Below are 23,345 nucleotides of genomic sequence, written 5' to 3'. Positions count from 1 at the left end.
ATTCCTTTCCCCAAGGGGATAACTGAGTCACAAGCCCTTCTACTTGGGATGACCTACTTCTAGAATTGCTGTATGGTCTTGGATACAGAGGTATATTTCTTTTTTCTTTTTTCTTTTTTCGTTTTTTGAGACAGAGTCTTGCTCCGTCGCCCAGGCTGGAGTGCAGTGTCTCGATCTCAGCTCACTGCAACCTCTGCCTCCCAGGTTCAAGCGATTCTCCTGCCTCAGCCTCCCAAAAAGCTGGGATTACAGGCATGCGCCACCACGCCCAGCTAATTTTGTATTTTTAGCAGAGACGGGGTTTTGCCATGTTGGCCAGGCTGGTTTGGAACCCCTGATCATAGGTGATCCGCCCGCCGCGGCCTCCCAAAGTGCTAGGATGACAGGCGCAAGTCACCGTGCCCGGCCTTTTTTCTTTCTTTTCTTTTTTTCTTTTTTTGTTCTCACTCTTTACAGGCATGAGCCACCATGCCCAGGAAAAAATAAATAAATAAGTAAAATGGGAAAATGTAGACACAGAGACAAACACCCATAGACGAAAGACTGATATGAAGAAAGAAACAGAGGGATGGTCATGTACCTGCAGGCAAGTACAAGTAAAGAGATCAATGAACATAACAGAAATGTCAGAAATAGACTTGTATGTGTATGGGAATTTGGTATGTGATAAAGGTAGAATTTCAGAACAGTGGAGAAAAGATCTACATTTGGTCAACTTGAGACAATTGGTTATATCAGTCATAAACAATAACCTCGGTGCACTTTCAAAAATAAATCTAGGCCGGGCGCGGTGGCTCAAGCCTGTAATCCCAGCACTTTGGGAGGCCGAGACGGGCGGATCACGAGGTCAGGAGATCGAGACCATCCTGGCTAACGCAGTGAAACCCCGTCTCTACTAAAAAATACAAAAAACTAGCCGGGCGAGGTGGCGGGCGCCTGTAGTCCCAGCTACTCGGGAGGCTGAGGCAGGAGGATGGCGCAAACCCAGGAGGCGGAGCTTGCAGTGAGCTGAGATCCGGTCACTGCACTCCAGCCTGAGCGACAGTGCGAGACTCTGTCTAAAAAAAAAAAAAAAATCTTGGCCAGGCGCGGTGGCTCATGCTTGTAATCCCAGCACTTTGGGAGGCAGAGGCGGGTGGATCACTTAAGGTCAGGAGTTCGACACCAGCCGGGCCAACATGGTGAAACTCCGTCTCTACTGAAAATACAAAAGTTAGCTGGGCGGGCGCCTGCAATCCCAGCTACTTGGGAGGCTGAGGCAGGAGAATCGCTTGAATCTGGGAAGCAGAGGTTGCAGTGAGCCTAGATTGCGCCATTGCACTCCAGCCTGGGCAACAAGAGCAAAATTCCATCTCAAAAAATAAATAAATAAATAAACAAATAAATAAATAAATAAATCTTACATAGATTAAAGCCAGATGACCTGCTCATTCTAGGCCATCACTGTTTGGCAGGGTGTCTGTGTCCCTCACTGAAACATAAGCTCTGGGAGGACAACACAACACGGAGCTCAAGGAAATGATAGAATGTATCATTATGGCTGTGGGCCGTGGCTTACGCCTGTAATTCAGCACTTTGGGGGGCTGAGGCAGGTGGACCAACTGAGGTCAGGAGTTCGATACCAGCCTGGCCAAAATGGTGAAACCCCGTCTCTACTAAAAATGGAGAGAAAAAAAAAAAATTAGCCGGGCATGGTGGCGCATGCCTGTAATTCCCAGCTACTAAAGAGGCAGGAGAATCGCTTGAACCCGGGAGGTGGAGGTTGCAGTGAACCGAGATTGCACCATTGCACTCCAGCCTGGGTAATAAGAGCGAAACTCCGTCTCAAAAAAAAAAAAAGAATTTATCATTATGACCCTGGGTTATGGCAGGGCTCTTAACACACCAAAAGCAAAAGTCAGAACGGAACAGATTGATAAATAGTTGTACATAAACACAAATAACTTCTGTGCCAAAAATAACTAAAGTTAAAACCCAAAGTAGAAACTAGGAGGAAATGTTTGCAATATAGGTAACTAAGGATTAGAATCAGAATCCATAAAGTACCCCTAGAAATTAATAGTAATAAAAAAGCCATACAACCCATTTAAAAAATGGACAAGGAATATGAGCAAGCAATTCACAGAAGACAAAATTTATAAGACCAATACATTCACAAAAACCGTTCCATTTCCTTAGTAATCAGAGAGCTGCAAGTTAGAACAGTGTGATACTATCCTTTCAGGAAGTGACTAATACTAACTCATCAGCCAGGCCTCTGCTCAGATGTCCCTTCCTCCAGGAAGCCCTTCCGGACTCGGCGGCTGAGTCAGGCGCTCCCTCTGACCCCCACCCCACGGCTCTCCCGGGATCTCCCATCCCAGATCTGCCCATTCTAAGTCATCACTGTTTGGGAACGTGTCTGTGTCCCTTACTGAACCGTAAGCTCCGGGAGGACAACACGGGGCTGTCGTTGGTCACTGCTGTTTCACCAGCACGGACTCGCACAGGACCGGGAACAGAGGAAGCGCATGGGGGGAATAGGTGTGGAATAAATGAATGAATGGGGAAACTGAGGCCAAGTCAATGTCTGAGTTGGGATTCAAACTTAAGTCTCTGCGTACTGAGAGGAGAGACCAAGTTGGATCTCCTGCGATCTCTTCTCCCCTGAGCCCTGCCAGGATTCCCGGCACACAGAAGCGCTCAGTATGGGCTTTGGAACTGAAAAATTTGGGAGCCAGATCCTCTGCGGCCACATAGATATCTCTCCTCCCACGAACTCCGCGGTCCTCCAGGACCATAGAGAGTCGCATAGAGATCGCCCTGCTCTATGCTCTACTCTCCTGGGGAGCGGGGCCAGAGAGGCCGGAAGTGCGGCGAGCCCTGGGCCGCGCTGGCAGTGCTGGCGGTGGACTGCCTCAGTCCCTCTCCAGTCTTTCCCTTGAGGCTCCAAGACCAGCAACTGAATTCGCGGCTCCGAAACCGTAAGGCCGGGACCAGAGGGGGCGGGAGGCGGGACTGCAGGTGGAGATTGGCAACCGCGGAAGCCAATCATTGCCGAGTCTGAGAGATGGACAAGGCCAGGCGTGGGGTGGGCGTCCAGATGTAGCCCCCGGGGCTGGGCGAACGGAAGTCGGGGGACGGTGGGGACAGAGCCAATAGAATCCAGTGGGGGCGAGAGGCGGAGCGATGGGACTTGTAAGGGGCGGGGCGAGCAGAAGGTGGCGGTCAAAGGGGCGGGGCGTTATAGAGCCTCGGGCGCTGGGTGTTTGGGACCTGACGCTATGGGGCTCTGGGAGTTTTGTGGGGGACGGCTATGAGTGGGGGTTCCTGCTGGGGGATGAGAACGTAGACGCCGATGGCTCACTTGCTCCTGGCACCTTCCCTTTCAGGTTCCACATGGACCCTGGGAAGGACAAAGAGGGGGTGCCCCAGCCCTCAGTGCCTCCAGCAAGGAGGAAATTTGTGATACCCCTCGACGAGGATGAGGTTCCTCCTGGAGTGGTAGGACAAGGAGATGCGGGGCCCCGGGAGGCTGGCGGGTGTTAGGAGGAGGAAGAGAATAGGATGGGACCTGTGGGACCAGGGTGTGGGTTAGTGGATTTGGGGGCCACGGACGACTTGGGGAAGCAGTCCTTGGTCCTCCACAGGTCCCAGTTTCACCATCTGTGAAATGGATGATTGGTTCTAAGAGAGGGCTGAGGCAGAGGCCAGACACGCATTCAGCAGGTAACCCCTGATGTGTTTTATGAGGCCAGCACCCTGATTTTTTAAGACATGAATTTATTGCTCATGTTTAAGAATTGCCAGGTTTTGCAATCTTAAAATCTATACTTTAGACATATTTTGGTAAATGGAAGGACCTGGCAATATTGAAATCTCCTTCCCAAGGGAAAACAATCGATTGGTGATTAGCATTGGCTATGAAGAAAAGGAAAGTGAGCTAAGGATATAGGGCGTGATGAGGAAGAGGACCTTCCTACTTTATTTTATTTATTTATTATTTTGAGACAGTCTGGCTCTGTCACCCAGGCTGGAGTGCACTGGCACCATCTCGGCTCACTGCAGCCTCCGCCTCCCGGATTCAAGCGATTCTCCTGCCTCAGCCTCCCCACTGGGATTACAGGAGCGTGCCACCACATCCGACTAATTTTTGTATTTTTAATAGAGACAGAGTTTCACCATGTTGGTCAGGCTGATCTTGAACCTCAAGTGATCCGTCCATCTCGGCCTCCCAAAGTGCTGGGATTACAGGCATGAGCCACCGTGCCTGGCCCCTTCCTACTTTAGATAGGAAGTTCAAGGGAGGGCCTCTCTGAGGAGGTGACATCTTGGTAGAGACGTGAAAGAGGTGAGGGAGTGAGCCATAGAGACGTCTGGGGTAGAGGGAACAGCCAGTGCCAAAGCCGTGAGGTCAGAGAGAGCCTGCCACATTCAAGGGCAGCACGAAGTCCAGTGGGGCTGTAGTAGAGAAAGCATGGGAGAAGTGGCAGAAGGTGTAGTCTCTAAGGCAAGGATCAGGGACAGATCTACAGCCTTTTGGGTGATGGTGACAGCTTTGACTTTCACTCTGAGGCAGGAGCCACCCACTAGCTCTCAGCAGAGGAAGGACATAAAGATTTTGTGTAGGGGACAGACTTCCAGGGGGTGAGAGTGTGGGCAAGGAGCTGGTGAAGAAGTGACTTCAGTGGTCCAAGGGTGAAACGCTGTTGGCTGGGACCAGAGTGGAGACCGAGGAGTGGGGCAGAAGTGGCTGGATTCAGATTTTGAGCTCTCAGCCTTCTGGAAGGGACATTAGAGGAAGGAAGATGGGCAGCCCTAAAGAGGGGAGAGGGGTAAAGTGCTGTGGCTCACACTTGTAATCCCAACACTTTGGGAGGCCGAGACAGGCGGATCACCTGAGGTTAGGAGTTCGAGATCAGCCTGGACAACATGTTGAAACCCCCTCTCTACTAAAAATACAAAAATTAGCCAGCATGGTGGTACGCACCTGTAGTCCCAGCTATTCGGGAGGCTGAGACAGGAGAATCGCTTGAACCTGGGAGGCGGAGGTTGCAGTGAGCCGAGATCACGCCATTGCACTCCAGCCTCGGTGACAGAGCAAGACTCCATTTCAAAAAAAAAGAAAATTAGCTGGGCGTGGTGGCGGGCACCTGTAATCCCAGCTACTCGGGAAGCTGAGGCAGGATAATTGCTTGAACCCGGGAGGTGGAGGTTGCAGTGAGCCAAGATTGTGCCACTGCACTCCAGCCTGGGTGACAGAATGAGACTCTCTCGAAAAAAAAAAAAAAAGAAAAAGAAAGGGGAGAGGAACTCACAGGGCCTCAGATGTCCCCTGCTCACCCCAACTGGTCCCCTGCAAACTCCCTTTCTCCCCACAGGCCAAGCCCTTATTCAAATCCACACAGAGCCTTCCCACTGTGGACACCTCGGCCCAGGCGGCCCCTCAGACTTACGCTGAATATGCCATCTCACAGCCTCCGGGAGGGGCTGGGGCCACGTGCCCCACAGGGTCAGAGCCCCTGGCAGGAGAGACCCCCAACCAGGCCCTGAAACCGGGGGCAAAATCCAACAGCATCATTGTGAGCCCTCGGCAGGTGAGGAGGGAGACGGAGAAGTGGAGCCTTGAGGTTTTCAGTGGGAAACGCTGTTCTAGGGATGACTCCAGTGGAAGGAGGTCTGAGTTCCAGCCACTTTGTTCTCGCCATTCATTTATTCATTCGTTCAACATCGGTGTGTGGGTTGAGAGTGCCCCAGCTCTTGCTGGGGCTGTGGCTGTGTTGGTGCAGCTCTGTTTCCTGACCCCAGGCTTGTTAATTTACTTAAAATGTACTGAATGAGGCCAGGTGCGGTGGCTCACGCCTGTAATCCCAGCACTTTGGGAGGCTGAGGCAGACGGATCACCTGAGGTCAGGAGTTCGAGACCAGCCTGGCCAACATGGTGAAACCTCGTCTCTACTAAAAATACAAAAATTAGCCGGGCGTAGGGGCAGGAGGTGTTCAGGACCACATGACTCGCAGACTGGGGCTGGGGGAGAGGGTTGAGCTGGAGACAGACCCGGGGACCCTTTAGGAAAGGCCTGGTGCCAGTGGAGTGGAGGGGAGGAACCTGGATCAGAGGACCAGGGACTGTCCAGGGTTGGGAGGAGGAGAGAGAAGCTGGAAAAGACCCAGGCACAGGTGGGAGGAGGGAGGAGGTGCGAGAAGAGGTAGAGGAGGGCCCTGTGGTTGCCAAGGGTCATCCCTATTGATGGCTTCTGCCCTTCCTCCCTCCCCAGAGGGGCAATCCCGTACTGAAGTTCGTGCGCAACGTGCCCTGGGAATTTGGCGATGTAATCCCCGACTATGTGCTGGGCCAGAGCACCTGTGCCCTGTTCCTCAGGTGAGCTCTGCGGCGCCACCCCAGCTTTCAGGAAGGACACCCCACTGGCCTGGGAGGGTCATGTCCCAGTGTTCTGGACTGTTCTATGGGCATGGTCCTGCAGGCTCTGGGCCTTGGTGGGACCCTGTGTTGGAGGAAGGGGGTCTTGGCCTAGAGGTGCCCAGTGCAACAAGAGCTGGGGCCCAGACTCCTAGGTCTGAGGGAGGAGGGGCTGGGGGCCTGGACTTCTGGGTCTGAGGGAGGAGGGGCTGGGGGCCTGGACTCCTGGGTCTGAGGGAGGAGGGGCTGGGGGCCTGGACTCCTGGGTCTCAGGGAGGAAGGCCTGAGGGCCAGACTCCTGGATCTAAGGGTGGAGGGACTGGGTCACTCATGTTCCCGACATCCTTGACTGGAGTTGAGGAGAGGCAGGATTTCTCCCATCTCTACCCTAGTTAAACAACTTCCCCAACCCAGGGGCCCCTCTGCAGACAGGCCCAGACAGAGGAAGTGAAACCTGTGAGTTCCTGTGCTCCCCGCAGGCTGTGAGAGCTGCAGACTGCTGGGCAGCGCCAGTCCTAGTTCGCTGGGTCGTGAAGCCCTCACCATAGCCCTCCGAGGCCAGAGCAGATGGGCTGGCGTGGGCCCTGCTTCCCACTGCGAGCCACGCAACGTCCCCGCGCTCACACTCTCCAGGGCCCCTGGCACCTGTTCTCCCCTTGAAGCCCAAGTCTCTTCCCCTCTTCATGAAGAAGCCAGGGGTCTGGGCTTCTGGGTAACCACAGCCATGTGGCCCTGGCTGCCAATCCCTGTGGAGCATCTTGGAAGAGAGACCTGTGGCAAGTGACTGACCCTCTGTGGGCCTCAGGGCCCCTCTGTCCCCTGTGCCGCACTCTGAGCCCTTAGTATTTCAGTGAGAGGGCAGAAGGGCTTTGGGGGTCTTGAAGAGACTGAGACTTCTCAACTCCTCCTCCTTGCCCCCACCAGCCTCCGCTACCACAACCTGCACCCGGACTACATCCATGGGCGGCTGCAGAGCCTGGGGAAGAACTTCGCCCTGCGGGTCCTGCTCATCCAGGTGGATGTGGTAAGCAGGGGTCGCTCCCCAGCTGGCCTCACTGGCCCCATCTCTGAAATGGGGAGTGCTGGGCCTCGAGGTTGTGCAGCGTACTGTTGAATCCCTTCTGAGAGGAAATGCAGCTAAAACCTCAGTGAGGAAGGTTTTTCACATCTGAGATTGACATGGGTCACCAAGACACTATGTTGGCAAGGAGAGGGGAAGGCAAAATTATCTGTTTCCTCTTTCCCCACATCCCCTTCAATTAGTCCCAGATCTCTGCCCCCTAAATATCTCTTTTGTGTGTGTGTTTTTTGTTTGTTTATTTGTTTGAGATGGAGTTTCGCTCTTGTTGCCCAGGCTGGAGTGCAATGACTCCATCTTGGCTCACTGCAACCTCTGCCTCCGGGATTCAAGCGATTCTCCTGCCTCAGCCTCCTGAGTAGCTGGGATTATAGGCATGCACCACCACACCTGGCTGATTTTTGTATTTTTAGCAGAGACTGGTTTTCACTATGTTGGCCAGGCTGGTCTTGAACTCCTGACCTCAGGTGATCCACCCGCCTCAGCCTCCCAAAGTGCTGGGATTACAGGCAGGAGCCACCACGCCCGTTCATATCTCTCTCTCTCTCTTTTTTTTTTTTTTTTTTTTTTTTGAGACGGAGTCTTGATCTGTCACCCAGGCTGGAGTGCAGTGGCCGGATCTCAGCTCACTGCAAGCTCCGCCTCCCGGGTTTACGCCATTCTCCTGCCTCAGCCTCCCGAGTAGCTGGGACTACAGGCGCCCGCCACCTCGCCTGGCTATTTTTTTGTATTTTTTAGTAGAGACGGGGTTTCACCGTGTTAGCCGGGATCGTCTCTCGATCTCCTGACCTCGTGATCCGCCCATCTCGGCCTCCCAAAGTGCTGGGATTACAGGCTTGAGCCACCGCGCCCGGCCTCTCTTTTTTTTTAAGATGGAGTCTCCTCTGTCTCCTAGGCTGGAGTGCAATGGTGAGATCTTGGCTCACTGCAACCTCCGCCTCCTGGGTTCAAATAATTCTCCTGCCTCAGCCTCCCGAGCAATTGGGATTACAGGCACACTACACCATGCCTGGCTTGTTTATTTATTTATTTGTTTGTTTGTTTGTTTATTTGTTTATTGTTTTGAGACAGAGTCTCACTCTTTTTTTTTTTTTTTTTTTTTGAGATGGAGTCTCACTCTGTCGCCCAGGCTGGAGTGCAGTGGCACGATCTCTGCTCACTGCAAGCTCCGCCTCCCAGGTTCATGGGATTCTCCTGCCTCAGCCTCCCGAGTAGCTGGGACTACAGGCGCCTGCCACCACACCTGGCTAATTTTTTGTATTTTTAGTAGAGACGGGGTTTCACCATGTTGGCCAGGATGGTCTCGATCTCCTGACCTCGTGATCCGCCCGCCTTGGCCTCCCAAAGTGCTGGGATTACAAGTGTGAGCCACCGCGCCCGGCCCAGAGTCTCACTCTTTTGCCCAGTCTGGAGTGTAGTGGTGCAATCTTGGCTCACTGCAACCTCCGCCTCCTGGGTTCAAGTGATTCTCCTGATTCAGCCTCCCAAGTAGCTGGGATTACAGGCACGTATCACCATGACTGGCTAATTTTTTGTTTTTTTGTAGAGATGGGGTTTGACCATGCTGGCCAGGCTGGGCTCAATCTCCTGACCTCATGATCCACTCGCCTCGGCCTCCCAAAGTGCTGGGATTACAGACGTGAGCCACTGCGCCCAGCCAATTTTTGTATTTTTAGTAGAGACGGGTTTCACCATGTTGGCCAGGATGGTCTGAAACACCTGACCTCAAGTGATCTGCCCACCTCGGCCTCCCAAACTGTTGGGATTCCAGGTGTGAGCCACCACGCCCAGCTTATCTCTTTGTTTGTTTGTTTGTTTGTTTGTTTTGACACAGGGTCCTGCTCTGTTGCCCAGGCTGGAGTGCAGTGGCCCAATCATAGGACAGTGTGGCCTTGACCTCCTGGGCTCAAGTGATCCTCCCACCTCAGCCTCCTAAGTAGCTGGGACTATAGGTCCCATCATAGGTCCATATCACCATATTTTTTTGTATTTTATAGAGATAGGGTCTCCACTCTGTTGCCTAGACTAGTCTTGAACTCTTGGCCTCAAGTGATCCTCCTGCCTCAACCTCTCAAAGAACTAGGATTACAGGCATGAGCCACTGCACCTAACCCAGTGGAAGAGGATTGCTTGAGGCCAGCAGTTGAAGACCAGACTGGGTAACATAGCAAGACCCTGTATCTAAAAATTTTTTAAAAATCACCCACTGGGGGTGGCTCACGCCTGTAATCCCAGCACTTTGAGATTACCTGAGATCAGAAGTTCAAGACCAGCCTGGCCAACATGGTGAAACCCCATCTCTACTAAAAATACAAAATTTAGCTGAGCATGGTGGCGTGCGCCTGTAATCCCAGCTACACGGGAGGCTGAGGCAGAACTGCTTGAACCCGGCAGGCAGGGGTTGCAGTGAGCCAAGATCATGTCACTGCACTCTAGCCTGGGCAACAGAACGAGAATCTGTCTCAAAAAAAAAAAAAAAAAAAAAAAAAGATCATAAAACTGCCATGGCTCCTAAGCACCCTAGGAGAAAGTTCTGCTCCCTTCCATGACCTATGGGGCCCTGTGTACCTCTGACCTCTACCTAGTTTTCCAGAGTCTGTGCTTCTCATGGAATTTCACATCGTCCCTCCCGTAGGGAGCGAATTCTAATTCCTCAAGCCCTCTTTCCCCTCCCATCCTTTGCCCATGCTGTTCTCTGTGTCTGGAAGTCCCTTTTCTGGTCTCCTTTTCATCCTTTCCTCCTCCTCATCCTCCTTTGGGTCTCAGGTCAGATGTCCCCTCCTCCAAGAAGCCCTCTCTGATCCCCCAGGCAGGCTCGGTCCCTCCTCTGGCTCCCACATCGCAGCCCTGGCCACTCCAGATCATCAGTGTCTGGGGACAGGTCTGTCCTGCTCATCAGACTGTGAGTCCTGGGAGGGCAGAGTCAGGGCTGTCTCAGCCACTGCTGGGTCCTAGCACAGCTTAGCACGGGCCAGGCACCCAGTAGGAGCTTAGAGAGTGACAACTGGGTGAAAGGCTCTTGGCTTCCTGAGCTACTGTGTTTTCAGGCTTTAATTCCCTTTTTGTTCTTTTTTTTTTTTTTTTTTGAGATGGAGTCTCGCTCTGTTGCCCAGGTTGGAGTGCAGTGGTGCGATCTCGGCTCACTGCAATCTCCACCTCCCGGGTTCAAGCAATTCTCCACCTCAGCTTCCCTAGTAGCCGGGATTACAGGCACGTGCCACCACTCCTGGCTAATTTTTGTAATTCCTGGCTTCTAGGTTTCTAATTCTGATTTTCTCCTCCAGAAAGATCCCCAGCAGGCCCTGAAGGAGCTGGCTAAGATGTGTATCCTGGCCGACTGCACACTGATCCTCGCCTGGAGGTGAGATGGGGGCTTCCCTGCCTCATTCAGGCTCTACCTGCTCCCCCATCCCACCCTGCCCAACCCTTCCCTTTGCCTTCCTGTGTGGGCCTGGTGCAGGCAGTGCCTCTCTCTGGCCTTCAGTTTCCTCATCTGTAAAACAAGGTCTTAATATCTTTTTTTTTTTTTTTGATACAGAGCCTCACTCTGTCCCCCAGGCTGGAGTGCAGTGGCGCAATCTCAGCTCTGCCTTGGGAGTTCAAGCAATTCTCCTGACCTCCCGAGTAGCTGGGATTACAGGTGCGCACCACCACACCCAGCTAATTCTTTTGTGTTTTTAGTAGAGACGGGGTTTTGCCATGTTGGCCAGGCTGGTCTTGAACTCCTGACCTCAGGTGATCCTCCCGCCTCACCCTCCCAAAGTGCTGGGATTACAGGCATGAGCCACTGTGCCTGGCTGGAAGCTGAACATTTCATGAGGTTGGCTTCTTGCTGCAGTGGGAAAATAAGCAGTGTTTCTGGTTTTCCTCCTGTCAAACCCAGTACAAACAGTTTGTGTGCTGACTTCCCTTCCAAAATAGCTAACATTTCTTCAGCAGTGCCAGGCTGCTTTTGGCACTTACAGAGCATTCCAGAGTATTCTCTGATCTTCACAGTCATACCATCCTCCCCACTTTATTATTAATTTTTTTTTTTTTTTTTTTTTTTTTGAGACGGAGTCTGGCTCTGTCGCCCGGGCTGGAGTGCAGTGGCCGGATCTCAGCTCACTGCAAGCTCCGCCCCCCGGGTTTACGCCATTCTCCTGCCTCAGCCTCCCGAGTAGCTGGGACTACAGGCGCCCGCCGCCTCGCCCGGCTAGTTTTTTGTATTTTTTAGTAGAGACGGGGTTTCACCGTGTTCGCCAGGATGGTCTCGATCTCCTGACCTAGTGATCCGCCCGTCTCGGCCTCCCAAAGTGCTGGGATTACAGGCTTGAGCCACCGCGCCCGGCCTATTATTAATTTTTGAGACAGGGTCTTGCTCTGTTGCCAAGGCTGGAGTGCAGTGGCGCTATCACAGGTTACTGAAGCCTCAACTTACCAGGCTCAGGCAGTTCTGCCTCAGCCTCCCAAGCAGCTGAGACTGAAGGCACACACCACCACACCTGGCTAATTTTTAATTTTTTGTAGAGACAACATCTTGCTATGTTATCCCGGCTGGTCTCAAACTCCTGAGCTCAAGTGATCCTCCTGCCTCAGCCTCCCAAAGTGCTGGGATTACAAGCATGAGCCACTATGCCTGACCACCCCACTGTACAGTGAGGAAACTGAGGCCCAGAGAGCAAACCACTGGCCCAGGATTACCCAGGCAGAGGTGGGGTCAGACTCCCAAGAGCTGGCCCATAGCCAGAAAAGATATCAAGATGCGCCCAGCAGTGGTCACTACCAGGTTGTATTTGGCAGGGGGATGGGCTGGAATTTTGATTTTTAGCATCAACAATTCTTTTTTTTTGAGACAGAGTCTTGCTTTGTCGCCCAGGCTGGAGTGCAGTGGCGCGATCTCGGCTTACTGCAAGCTCCGCCTCCCGGGTTCATGGCCATTCTCCTGCCTCAGCCTCCTGAGTAGCTGGGACTACCGGCACCCGCCACCACACCCGGCTAATTTTTTTTGTATTTTTAGTAGAGACGGGGTTTCACCATGTTAGCCAGGATGGTCTCGATCTCCTGGCCTTGTGATCCACCCGCCTCGGCCTCCCAAAGTGCTGGGATTATAGGCGTGAGCCACTCGCCCAGGCTTTTTGTTTTTTTTTTTTTTTTTTGAGACGGAGTTTCACTCTTGTTGCCCAAGCGGCAGTGCAATGGCGCGATCTCGGCTCACTGCAACCTCCACTTCCTGGGTTCAAGTGATTCTCCTGTCTCAGCCTCCTGAGTAGCTGGGACTACAGGCACATGCCACCAAGCCCAGCTACTTTTTTGTATTTTTAGTAGAAATGGGGTTTCACCATGTTGGCCAGGCTGGTCTCGAACTCCTGACCTCAGATGACCTGCCTGCCTCATCATCCCAAAGTGCTGGGATTACAGGCATAAGCCACTGCACCCGGCCTAGTATTGGTAATTCTTATGACTGACCATAATGAAGCAAATCTACAATCTGATACCTCACTTCCTGCTGCCCTGTATCCTGTTATCCTAGTCCAGAGGAAGCTGGGCGGTACCTGGAGACCTATAAGGCCTATGAGCAGAAACCGGCGGACCTCCTGATGGAGAAGCTAGATCAGGACTTCGTCTCCCGGGTGAGGCCACCTCACCTTCCATCCCTGCCTGGGCTTCCCCGCAGCTCCTGGGTGGTTGAGCTTCAGTTCCAATCTTAAGGCACTGTGCATTCATCCCTGGGCCTGTCTTCCCTGCCCCATCCCACCCAGACTGCAGCTAGAGGGATTTTCCTGAGCACAAATCTGCTGCTACCCTCCCCAGCTCAAAATCCTCCCATGGTTCCCCAGTACCCCGAGGGGGAAAGCCCGGGCTTCTGGCCAGGCTCAACAAGAGCCCGTCAGGCTCAGAAGCCCCGTGGCCCCCACTTTACACTTCACTTCTCCCAGGCCTAGCTCGCTTCTCCAAGCACTTGCCCCTTCTATTCCCTCTGCCCAATTACCTGCCTAATTCCTTTTTTTTTTTTTTTTTTTTGAGATGGAGTCTCACTCTGTTGCCCAGGGTGGAGTGCAATGGCATGATCTCAGCTCACTGCAACCCCCGCCTCCTGGGTTCAAGCGATTCTCCTGCCTGAGCCTCCCCAGTAGCTGGGACTACAAGTACCCGCAACCATGCCCATCTAATTTTTGTATTTTTTAGTGAAGATGGGGTTTCACTATGTTGGCCAGGCTGGTCTCAAACTCCTGGCCTCAGGTGATCCACCCTCCTCAGTCTCCCAAAGTGCTGGGATTACAGGCATGAGTCATCACGCCCAGCCTTACCTGCCTAATTCCATCTTTCACATCTCAGCTTTGATACTACCTCCTCCAGGAAGCCCTCCCTGATACCTAGGCCAAGTTAAGTGTTCCTGCTGGGTTCCCCCATCCAGTCCTGTCTCTTTGAGCCATCATTGTTTGGAACTGATTTATCTCCCCAACCAGTCTGGGAGCCCCAGAAGGGCAGCTTGGGGGCTCTCTTGGTCCCCACTGTGTCTCTAGCACCACCCAGCCCTCAGTGTTTACTGAATGCATTGTTGCTTCTGGACTCCAGCGATGGAGGGATGGTGAGGGGTCTGCCATTTAGGCCTGTCCTGGGGACTGTGGGAAAAGATCACACAGCCAGGGGGCCCCATTAGATAGTCAGGGCCTAGTATCAACAGCTCCTGCATCTGAAGCCCTTACTTCTGCCAGAGACATCACCCTGACAACCTGGTTTACAATCACTCTCCCGGGAAGAGGCTCTGAAAACCCCCATCTCAATCATGAAGGAGAAAGGGAGTGCAGTGATTTGCCTGTCAGATGGGGTGGGGGTTTAAACCAAGGCAGCCAACACCCAGGCCACACCGGTCAGCATTCAGGAATCTGTTATCACCCCGTGGAGCTGGAGGGCATTCCCAGGTACATCCCAGTGATGTCCACAGCCACCCTCGACTTTACTTTTAGGATCCTCATTTGCCCAAAAATTGAGACCCAGAGAGGTCACGCCCCTTACCCAGGCTCTTGTTAATTGTTTTTTTGTTTGTTTGTTTGGAGACAGAGCCTTGCTCTGTTGCCAGGCTGGAGTGCAGTGGCATGATCTCGGCTCACTGCAATGTACATCTCCTGGGTTCAAGTGATTCTCCTGCCTCAGCCTCCCGAGTAGCTAGGATTACAGGTGCACACCACCACACCTGACTAATTTTTGTATTTTTAGTAGAGACGGGGTTTCACCATATTGGCCAGGCTGGTCTTGAACTCCTGACTTCGTGATCCACCCGCCTCAGCCTCACAATGTGCTGGGATTACAGGTGTGAGCCACTATGCCTGGCCGCCCCCCCACCCGCCCCGCATTTTTTGTTTTTTTTTTTAAATGAGACAGAGTTTTGCTCTGTCACCCACTCTGGAGTGCAATGGTATAACCTTGGCTCAGTGCAACCTCCACCTCCCAGGTTCAAGCGATTCTCCCAGCTCAGCCTCCCTAGTAGCTGGAATTACAGGCGTGCTCCACCATGCCTGGCTAATTCTTGTTTGTTTTTGTTGTTGTTTGTTTGTTTTTTAGACAGAGTCTTGTTCTGTCGCCCAGGCTGGAGTGCAGTGGCACAGTCTCCGCTCACCACATCCTCTGCATCCCGGGTTCAAGTGATTGTCCTGCCCCAGCCTCCCGAGTGGCTGGGACTACAGGTGTGTTGCCACCACGCCTGAGTCATTTTTTGTATTTTTAGTAGAGATGGGGTTTCACCATGTTGACCAGGCTAGTCTCGAACTCCTGACATCAGGTGATCCTCCCACCTTGGCCTCCCAAAGTACTGGGATTACTAGGCATGAGCCACCATGCCCAGCCTGAGATGACTTTTTAATCAGTAGGGGAAAAAAGCATTTGAGTGCTTCCTGCATGCCAGGCAGTCTGGGGACAAAGCTGTGACCCAGCCCCGCCCTCTAGGCTCAGTCTCCCTGGCCTTTCTTCTCCCGACACACTCCTGCCTCCTCCTCTTCCAGGTGACTGAATGTCTGACCACCGTGAAGTCAGTCAACAAAACAGACAGTCAGACCCTCCTGACCACGTTTGGAGTAAGGAAAGGCTCCCCTGCCCCTAGGCATTTCTGTCCCCTTGCCTTTTTTAGAAAGCCTTTCACCCATTTCCTTCCATCTCCCTGCCCACCCCTTGGCCCGTCCTGCCTTCCCACAGGCCCTCACCTCCCCCGAGGAATATCTGAGGCCCCTCCTCAGCTGGGACAGGGAGGCTTTTGTAAAAGCTCAGCTACCCTGACCCCTTGCTTTCACCTTTCAGTCTCTGGAACAGCTCATTGCTGCATCAAGAGAAGATCTGGCCTTATGCCCAGGCCTGGGCCCTCAGAAGGTAAGAGCTCTGGGAAAGAACCCAAGGAGTTGGGGAAAGGAGGGAGCCCCAAGTAAACACAACCTGAGACCCCAAAGTTTTAAGGTGAAAAAAGAACCAAAGGCTGGACACAGTGGCTACCACCTGTAATCCTAACACTTTGGGAGGCCAAGGCAGGAGGACTGCTTGAGGCCAGAAGTTGGAGACCAGCCTGGGCAAGTGGACACCTCGCCTTTATTAAAAACAAACAAACAAACAAACAAAAAACTAGCTGGGCATGGTGGTGTGAGCTTGCTACATGCCTGTAGTCTCAGCTACTGGGGAAACTGAGGTGGGAGGATCGCTTGAGCCCAGGAGGTTGAGGCTGCAGTGAGCTATAATCACATTACTACACCCCAGCCTGGGTGACAGAGCGATCCTGTCTCAAAGCAGAAGCAATCCAATGCAGAAGAATGAAACTAGACACCTAACTCTCGCCATATACAAAAATCAAATCAAAATGGATTAAAGACTTAAATCTAAGGCCCCAATGCATGAAACTTCTACAAGGAAACATAGGGAAGCTCTCCAGGACATTGAACTGGGCAGAGATTTCTTGAGTAATGCTCCAGAAGCACAGGAAACCAAAGCAAAATGGACAAATGGGATCACATCAAGTTAAAAAGCTTCTAAGCCAAGCGCGGTGGCTCGCGCCTGTAATCCCAGCACTTTGGGAGGCTGAGGCAGCTGGATCACCTGAGGTCAGGAGTTTGGGACCAGCCTGGCCAATGTGGAGAAACCCCATCTTTACTAAAAATACAAAAAATTAGCCTGGTGTGGTGGCACATGCCTGTATTCCCAGCTACTTGGAAGGCTAAAGCAGGACAATCATTTGAACCTGGGAGGTGGAGGTTGCAGTGAGCCGAGATTGCGCCATTGCACTCCAGCCTGGGCAACAAGAGTGAAACTCTGTCTCAAAAAATTAAAAAGGCTGGGCATGGTGGCTCATGCGTGTAATCCCAGCACTTTGGGAGGCCGAGATGGGCGGATCACGAGGTAAGGAGATCGAGACCATCCTAACAGTGAAACCCTGTCTCTACTAAAAATACAAAAAATTAGCCGGGCGTGGTGGCGGGCACCTGTAGTCCCAGCTACTCGCGAGGCTGAGGCAGGAGAATTGCATGAACCCGGGAGGCGGAGCTTGCAGTGAGCCGAGATCATGCCACTGCACTCCAGCCTGGGCAACAGAGCGAGACTCCGTCTCAAAGAATAAAAAGCTTCTGCACAGCAAAGGAAGCAATCCACAAAGTGAAGAGACAACACACAGAATGGGAGAAAATATTTGCAAACTCACCATCTGACAAGGAATCAATAACCAGAAGATATGAGTTCTAACAACTCTATAGGATAAAATATAATAATCCGATCAAAAAGCGGGGAAAAGATTTGAATTAACATTTCTCAAAAGATATACAAATGGTAAGCAGGCATAGGAAAAGGTGCTCAACATCACTGATCATCAGAAAAATGTGAATCAAAACTACAATGAGGCCGGGCGCAGTGGCTCACGCCTGTAATCCCAGCACTTTGGGAGGCTGAGGCAGGCAGATCACTTGAGGCTAGGAGTTCAAGATCAGCCTGGCCAACATGGCGAAACCCCATATCTACTAAAAATACAAAAATTAGCTGGGTGTGGTGGTGCACGCCTGTAATCCCAGCTACTTGGGTGGCTGAGGCAGGAGAATCGCTTGAACCTGGGAGATGGAGGTTGCAGTGAGCTGAGATTACACCACTGCACTCCAGCCTGGGCAACAAAAGCGAAACTCGGTCTCAAAAAAACCCAAAAATAGGCCAGGTGTGGTGGCTCACATCTGTAATCCCAGCACTTTGGGAGGCCGAGGTGGGCGGATCATGAGGTCAGGAGATCGAGACCATGATGGCTAACACAGTGAAACCCCATCTCTACTAAAAATACAAAAAAAAATTAGCCGGGCGTGGTGGTGGGCACCTGTAGTCCCAGCTACTCGGGAGGCTGAGGCAGGAGAAAGGCATGAACCTGGGAGTCAGAGGTTGCAGTGAGCTGAGATCACACCACTGCACTCCAGCCTGGGTGGCAGAGCCAGACTCCATCTCAAAAAAAAAAAAAAGGCAAAATAAACTATAATGAGATACCATCTCAGGTCCATTAAAATGGCTTTTTTTTTGAGATGGAGTCTCGCTCTGTTGCCCAGGCTGGAGTGCAGTGGTGCGATCTCAGCTCACTGCAACCTTCGTCTCCTGGGTTCAAGTGATTCTCCTACATCAGCCTCCTGAGTAGATGGGATTACAGGCACCCGCTACCATGCCCCGCTAGTTTTTGTATTTTTAGTAGAGACGGGGTTTCCCCAGGTTGGTCAGGCTGGTCTTGAACTCCTGACTTCAGGTGATCCACCCACCTCAGCCTCCCAAAGTGCTGAGATTATAGGTGTGAGCCACTGCGCCCGGCCTTGAAATGGCTTTTATCCAAAGGGCAGGAAATAACAAATGGTGGCGAGGATGTGAACAAAAGGGAACCCTCGTATACTTTCGGTGAGAATGTAAATTAGTACAACCACTATGGAAAACAGTTTGGAGGCTCCTCTAAAAACTGAAAGTTCAGCTTCCACATGATCCAGCAATCCCACTGCTGGGTAGATCCCCAAAGAAAGGAAATCAGTGTATGGTACAGGTATCTGCACTCCTGTTTGTTACAGCACAGTTCACATTGCCAAGATTTGGAACCAACCTGTGTCCATGAGCAGATGACCAGGCAAAGAAAATGTGGTACTTATACACAATGGAGTACTCTTCAGCCATAAAAAAAAGTATGAGATCCTGGCTGGGCATGGCGGCTCACACCTCTAATCCCAGCGCTTTGGGAGGCCGAGGCAGGCAGATCACTTGAGGTCAGGAGTTCGAGACCAGCCTGGCCAACATGGTGAAACCTCGTCTCTACTAAAAATACAAAAATTAGTCGGGTGTGGTGGCGCGTGCCTGTAATCTCAACTACTAAGGAGGCTGAGGCAGGAGAATCACTTGAATCTGGGAGGTGAAGACTGCAGTGAGCCAAGATCGTGCCACTGCACTCCAGCCTGGGCAACAGCGAGAGACCCTTTTCAAAAAAAAAAAAAAAAGAGAGATCCTGTCGTTTACAACATAATGAACTGGGGAGTATTATGTTAAGTGAAATAAGCCAGGCACAGAAAGACAAACATCACATGTTCTCACTTATTGGTGTATCTAAAAATCAAAACAGTTGAACTCATGGAGATAGAGTAGATGGATGGTTCCTGGAGACTGGGGAGGGTAGTGAGGGGCTGGCAGGGAGATGGGGAAGGTTAATGGGTACCACACATAAACAAAAAAAAAAAAAAAGAGAGAAAGAATGAATAAGACATACTATTTGATAGCACAACCAGGTGACTAATTCAATAATAACTGTACACTTTAACTTGGCCAGGTGCGGTGGCTCACACCTGTTACCCCAGCACTTTGGGAGGTCAAGGCAGGTGGATCATGAGGTCAGGAGTTCGAGACCAGCCTGGCCGATACGGTGAAACCCCATCTCTACTAAAAATACAAAAATTAGCCGGGCATGGTGGCAGGCGCCTGTAGGCCCAGCTACTCAGGAGGCTGAGGCAGAAGAATTGCTGGAACCCAGGAGGTGGAGGTTGCAGTGAGCCAAGATCACACCACTGCATTCTAGCCTGGGTGACACCGCGAGACTCCGTCTCAAAAAAAAAAAAAAATAGTAACTTAGCCGGGCACGGTGGCTCACGCCTATAATCCCAGCACTTTGGGAGGCTGAGGCAGGTGGATCACGAGGTCAGGAGATCGAGACCATCCTGGCTAACACGGTGAAACCCCGTCTGTACTTAAAAAAAAAAAAAAAAAAAAAATTAGCCGGGCATGGTGGCAGGCGCCTGTAGTCCCAGCTACTCAGGAGGCTGAGGCAGGAGAATGGCGTGAACCTGGGAGGCGGAGCTTGCAGTGAGCTGAGATCCCGCCAGTGCACTCCAGCCTGGGCGACAGAGCAAGTCTCCGTCTCTAAATAAATAAATAAATAAATAATAACTTAAAAAGATTGTAACTGGATTGTTTGTAACTCAATGGATAAATGCTTGAGGGTATAGGGGAAAAAAAAAGAACCGAAACCCCACTCTAGATTTGCCCAGGAAACAGCTCCTTTAATGACTGGTTCCTCATTTTTCTCTCCCTCCCATCCAGGCCCGGAGGCTCTTTGATGTCTTGCATGAGCCCTTCTTGAAAGTACCCGGATGACCCCAGCTGCCAAGGAGACCCCCGGGGTAAAAATAAAGCATCCTCCCAGGCCAGGATCCTGTTGGCTATGCTGGTGCAGTCTCTGGGGAGGGGTTGTTGGGGTGACACCTTCAGATGGCCTAGGTGGGCACCTTCAGCTTTCTTTAGTTCCTCAGTTTCCCTGGGGCAGATTACACAGGCTGCTGCTGCTTCCTCCGCTTCTTGTCTCGGACTGTGGGAGCCTCCTCCCCAGGCTCTGAATTCAGCGGTGGCCCCCGCATCTCCTCTGGGGGCACTGTTTCTGGCATCCAGCTTTCCTGACTCCGCTTCTTCCTCTTCTTGGTGGATCCTGGAGTTGCCCTGGCCTCAGGCTGTCCCTCCCCTGGCAGCTCAGACTCTAGTGGCTGAATCAGCTCAGTCCTCAGCTCAGTCATTGTGTGACCTCTCTCTTTCTTCTTCTTCTTCTTGGTGGACGTGGGAGCTACCTGAGGCTCAAGGTCATCCGGGAGCTCAGGCTCCACCACCTCTGTCTCTGGCTCCACTGTGGCATTTTGCTGTTTGTCTTTCTTCCTCTTCTTTTTGGGAGCTGCCAGGGCTGCCTGGGCCTGAGGCTCAGCTCCACCTGGCTGTTGAGGCTCCATCATCCCCCCTGGGAACTCCAGAGGCTTCATCTCTGGCTCCACTGGCTCCATCGCCTCCGTCCCTGACTCCATCATTGCAATCTGTTCCTTTTCTTTTTTCCTCCTCTTTGTCGGGGGAAGAGGGATGCCTTCCTCCAGTGGCTCCACCTTCACCTGTGGCTGACACGCAACTGTCACCCCCTCCTCTGGCTCCATCCCTTCCGTCCCCTTTGGCCTCTTTTTCTTTTTGGTCGGGGACATGACTGTGTCTTCTAGAGGCTCCGTGTTACTCTGTCCCTGCTTCACTGTCTTGTCTTCTGGCTCGAAGGTTTCTGTCCCTTTGGGCTTCTTCCTCTTCTTGGTGGTGGACGGGAGCAGCACTCCCAGAGGCTCCAGTGTCTCCACTGTGGGCTCTGTCCCCACAGGCCCTGCCACCTCTGGTTCTTTCAGCTGCTGATTTTTCTTCTTCTTCTTCTTCTTCCTCACATCCATTTCTGGGGACCCCAAAGCCATGTCCACCTCCAGGACCCCGTGCCCATTCACTGCCTCCAGAGTGACTGGGGCCTCTGTCACCTGCATCTCCTTTTTCTTCTTCCCTGAGGTGAGCAGGTTGGGGGCCAAGGTTGACCTAGGCCCTGTGACTGGTGGGTTGCCCCCAAAGGCACAGAACCGAGGCCGCAGGCCAGGGGGGATCTGTGGTGGGGGACTTGCTGGGATGAGCTGCAGAGGGCTCCCCGACAGGGATTGCTGGGGACCCTCAAGGATCCTTAGGGTGCCCTGGGGGGCTGAGGCACAGGCGAGCCCACCTCCTGCCTCCGTTGAGGGGGCCAGCAGGGTCGCTTCTGCAGCCTGGGGACAGCTGCCGAGGACTTGATAGCGGTGCCGCTTGCCTGCCAACTTGCCCTTGACGATCTGTGAGCCAGAGAGAGGCACATGCCGCCCATTGAAGCTACAGAGAGAAACAGGGAGGGCAGAGGCTTAAGTGGAACAGGAGAGGGAAGCTTTTTTTTTTTTTTTTTTTTTTTTTGAGACAGACTCTTGCTCTGTCACCCAGGCTGGAGTACCGTGGCACAATCTCAGCTCACTGTAACCTCCACCTCCTGGGTTCAAGCGAGTCTCCTGCCTCAGCCTCCCAAGTACCTGGGATTACAGGCGCCTGCCACCATGCCTGGCTAATTTTTGTATTTTTAGTAGAAACAGTTTCACCATGTTGGCCAGGCTGGTCTTGAACTCCTGACCTCAAGTGATCTGCCCGCCTCGGCCCCCCAAAGTGATGGGATTACAGGCACGGGCCACTGCGCCCAGTGGCCTCTGGTCTTTAATAAAACATGAGTGACTCCATCTTAAAGTGAGTAGCTAGGCACTTAAAAGGTTCATGCTTATGGCCTAAACATAACCACATCCCAAGCTGACCACCAATTATAATTACAGAATATGTATGGCCATACAGGACATGTCCCACCAAGCCTGCAGAATGTCCAAATGTCCTAAGAATGCAGCCCCCGTTGCTTAAATATAATATAAATGAGCAAGCTTAGGTTGCAGGATTAATGGTCATGGATAACACCAATAGCCCCTACGTTTAGTGAGCTTATCTGCACACTCCAAGTTTAATTATAGTTCCTTATAAGTAGAGATACTAACAAAGGGTCGTGGGTTTCTCCTTCTTTCTGAGGACACTTTACTCTGTAAAGGAGTAGTTTCCAATAAACTTGCCTCTTGCATTGTGCTCTGTGACTCGCCTCGAATTCTTTCCTGTGACAAATTCAAGAACCCGCTCCTGAGGTCTGGATCGGGACCCTCTTTTCCGTCAACAAGACCACTCACCAGTCTGGGGCAAAGTCTGCAGGGGCCTGAATAAGCCACAGCTCCGTATCTGGACCCGTCAGCGCCTCCAAGGAGAAACGAGGGGACTCCGAGGCTGGGGGCTTCGCGATAAAGTTAGGGGGACAAGAGAACCGAGCAGCACCTGCAGCAGAAGGGGAAATGGGGTCTACTGACACCTCCTTGCCGGTCCAATCTTGCAGGGCGCACCTATCGGTCCGTTGGTCTTAACCTCGTGAGCACTCCAATCCCCTCAACCTGGTTCCTCCTTTCTGCCCACCTGTTCCCCAGAGGCGACCTCAACTTCACCGATCCAACCCCTGGGGGCGCCTTGCTCTCCACGGGTAGCCCCCAACAAGATAACCCTCTCTCTGTTCGTATTCCCGTTCGCCCACTGGGAATGCACGCTCTCCGCAAGTCCTGCTTCCAGGGACGCCTCCTTTTCGGCCCGAACCTTCCCGGGCGCCCCTTTCTCCTCCCACCAGCGCACCCTCCGCACCCCGTCAACACGCACGCTCACCGCCGGCCTGGGGCTCCTCCATCCCGGGACCCACACCACAGGCGACCCAGTAGCCCGGGCTGCTCACACCCAGTTGCAGACCACGTGGATCCAAAGGGGTAAGGCCTCATCCGGGAGCGCCCAACTGGTGCTGGAGCGCGGGGGTAGGTATCGCTCGACTCCCGTTCTGCAGGAAAAACTGGGGGAAATTTCCACGTGTGCAGATCAGAAAACCGAGGAAGAAGTCTTTTTCGGAGAAATGTATTCCCGAAAGCCGCTGATTCGTTGTTTTGCTGGAGTCAGAGGCCCGTCGGGTCCCGATGGGTCGCCCCCATCGTCTGTCCA

At 52.5% G+C, this 23,345-nt stretch overlaps 2 protein-coding genes across 50 annotated transcripts in view; one reads left to right on the top strand and one right to left on the bottom strand.

Moving 5' to 3' along the window:
• ERCC1 (ERCC excision repair 1, endonuclease non-catalytic subunit) overlaps positions 1 to 22,406 on the top strand; it is a 50,232-nt gene extending 27,826 nt beyond the window's left edge. The window contains exons 1-11 of one of the 45 annotated variants that reach the window (XR_012427715.1): positions 2,841 to 2,963; positions 3,372 to 3,483; positions 5,361 to 5,576; positions 6,258 to 6,361; positions 7,325 to 7,424; positions 10,763 to 10,839; positions 12,991 to 13,090; positions 15,024 to 15,145; positions 15,461 to 15,532; positions 15,753 to 15,821; positions 20,025 to 22,406. Coding sequence is in view for 29 of the 45 variants with exons in the window: in XM_045380061.3 (XP_045235996.1) it covers positions 3,379 to 3,483; positions 5,361 to 5,576; positions 6,258 to 6,361; positions 7,325 to 7,424; positions 10,763 to 10,839; positions 12,991 to 13,090; positions 15,461 to 15,532; positions 15,753 to 15,950 (972 nt within the window). In the remaining 16 variants the exon portion in view is untranslated. The other 44 variants (XR_012427721.1, XR_012427709.1, XR_012427717.1 and 41 more) reach the window with 44 other exon arrangements.
• POLR1G (RNA polymerase I subunit G) lies at positions 19,964 to 23,344 on the bottom strand. 5 transcript variants are annotated; one of them, XM_074023886.1, is made up of 3 exons: positions 23,001 to 23,096; positions 22,505 to 22,646; positions 19,964 to 21,626 (listed from the first exon to the last, which is right to left on the bottom strand). In XM_074023886.1, exon 3 carries the CDS (start codon positions 21,254 to 21,256, stop codon positions 20,249 to 20,251), a length of 1,008 nt encoding a protein of 335 aa, XP_073879987.1. In that variant the 5' UTR covers positions 21,257 to 21,626; positions 22,505 to 22,646; positions 23,001 to 23,096; the 3' UTR covers positions 19,964 to 20,248. The 5 variants fall into 5 exon arrangements, with proteins under 5 accessions (XP_073879987.1, XP_005589644.3, XP_073879988.1 ...); XM_005589587.5 differs by having other exon boundaries at positions 23,016 to 23,096; XM_074023887.1 differs by having other exon boundaries at positions 22,394 to 22,646; positions 23,022 to 23,096.
• Between the last annotated feature and the right edge of the window lies 1 nt (position 23,345).

The sequence above is a fragment of the Macaca fascicularis genome, chromosome 19 (genome assembly GCF_037993035.2).
Source record: "Macaca fascicularis isolate 582-1 chromosome 19, T2T-MFA8v1.1".
Classification (NCBI taxonomy): Eukaryota; Metazoa; Chordata; class Mammalia; order Primates; family Cercopithecidae; genus Macaca; species Macaca fascicularis.
The sequence above is the reverse complement of the archived record's forward strand: the minus strand, read 5'-3'. Positions and strand labels throughout refer to the sequence as shown.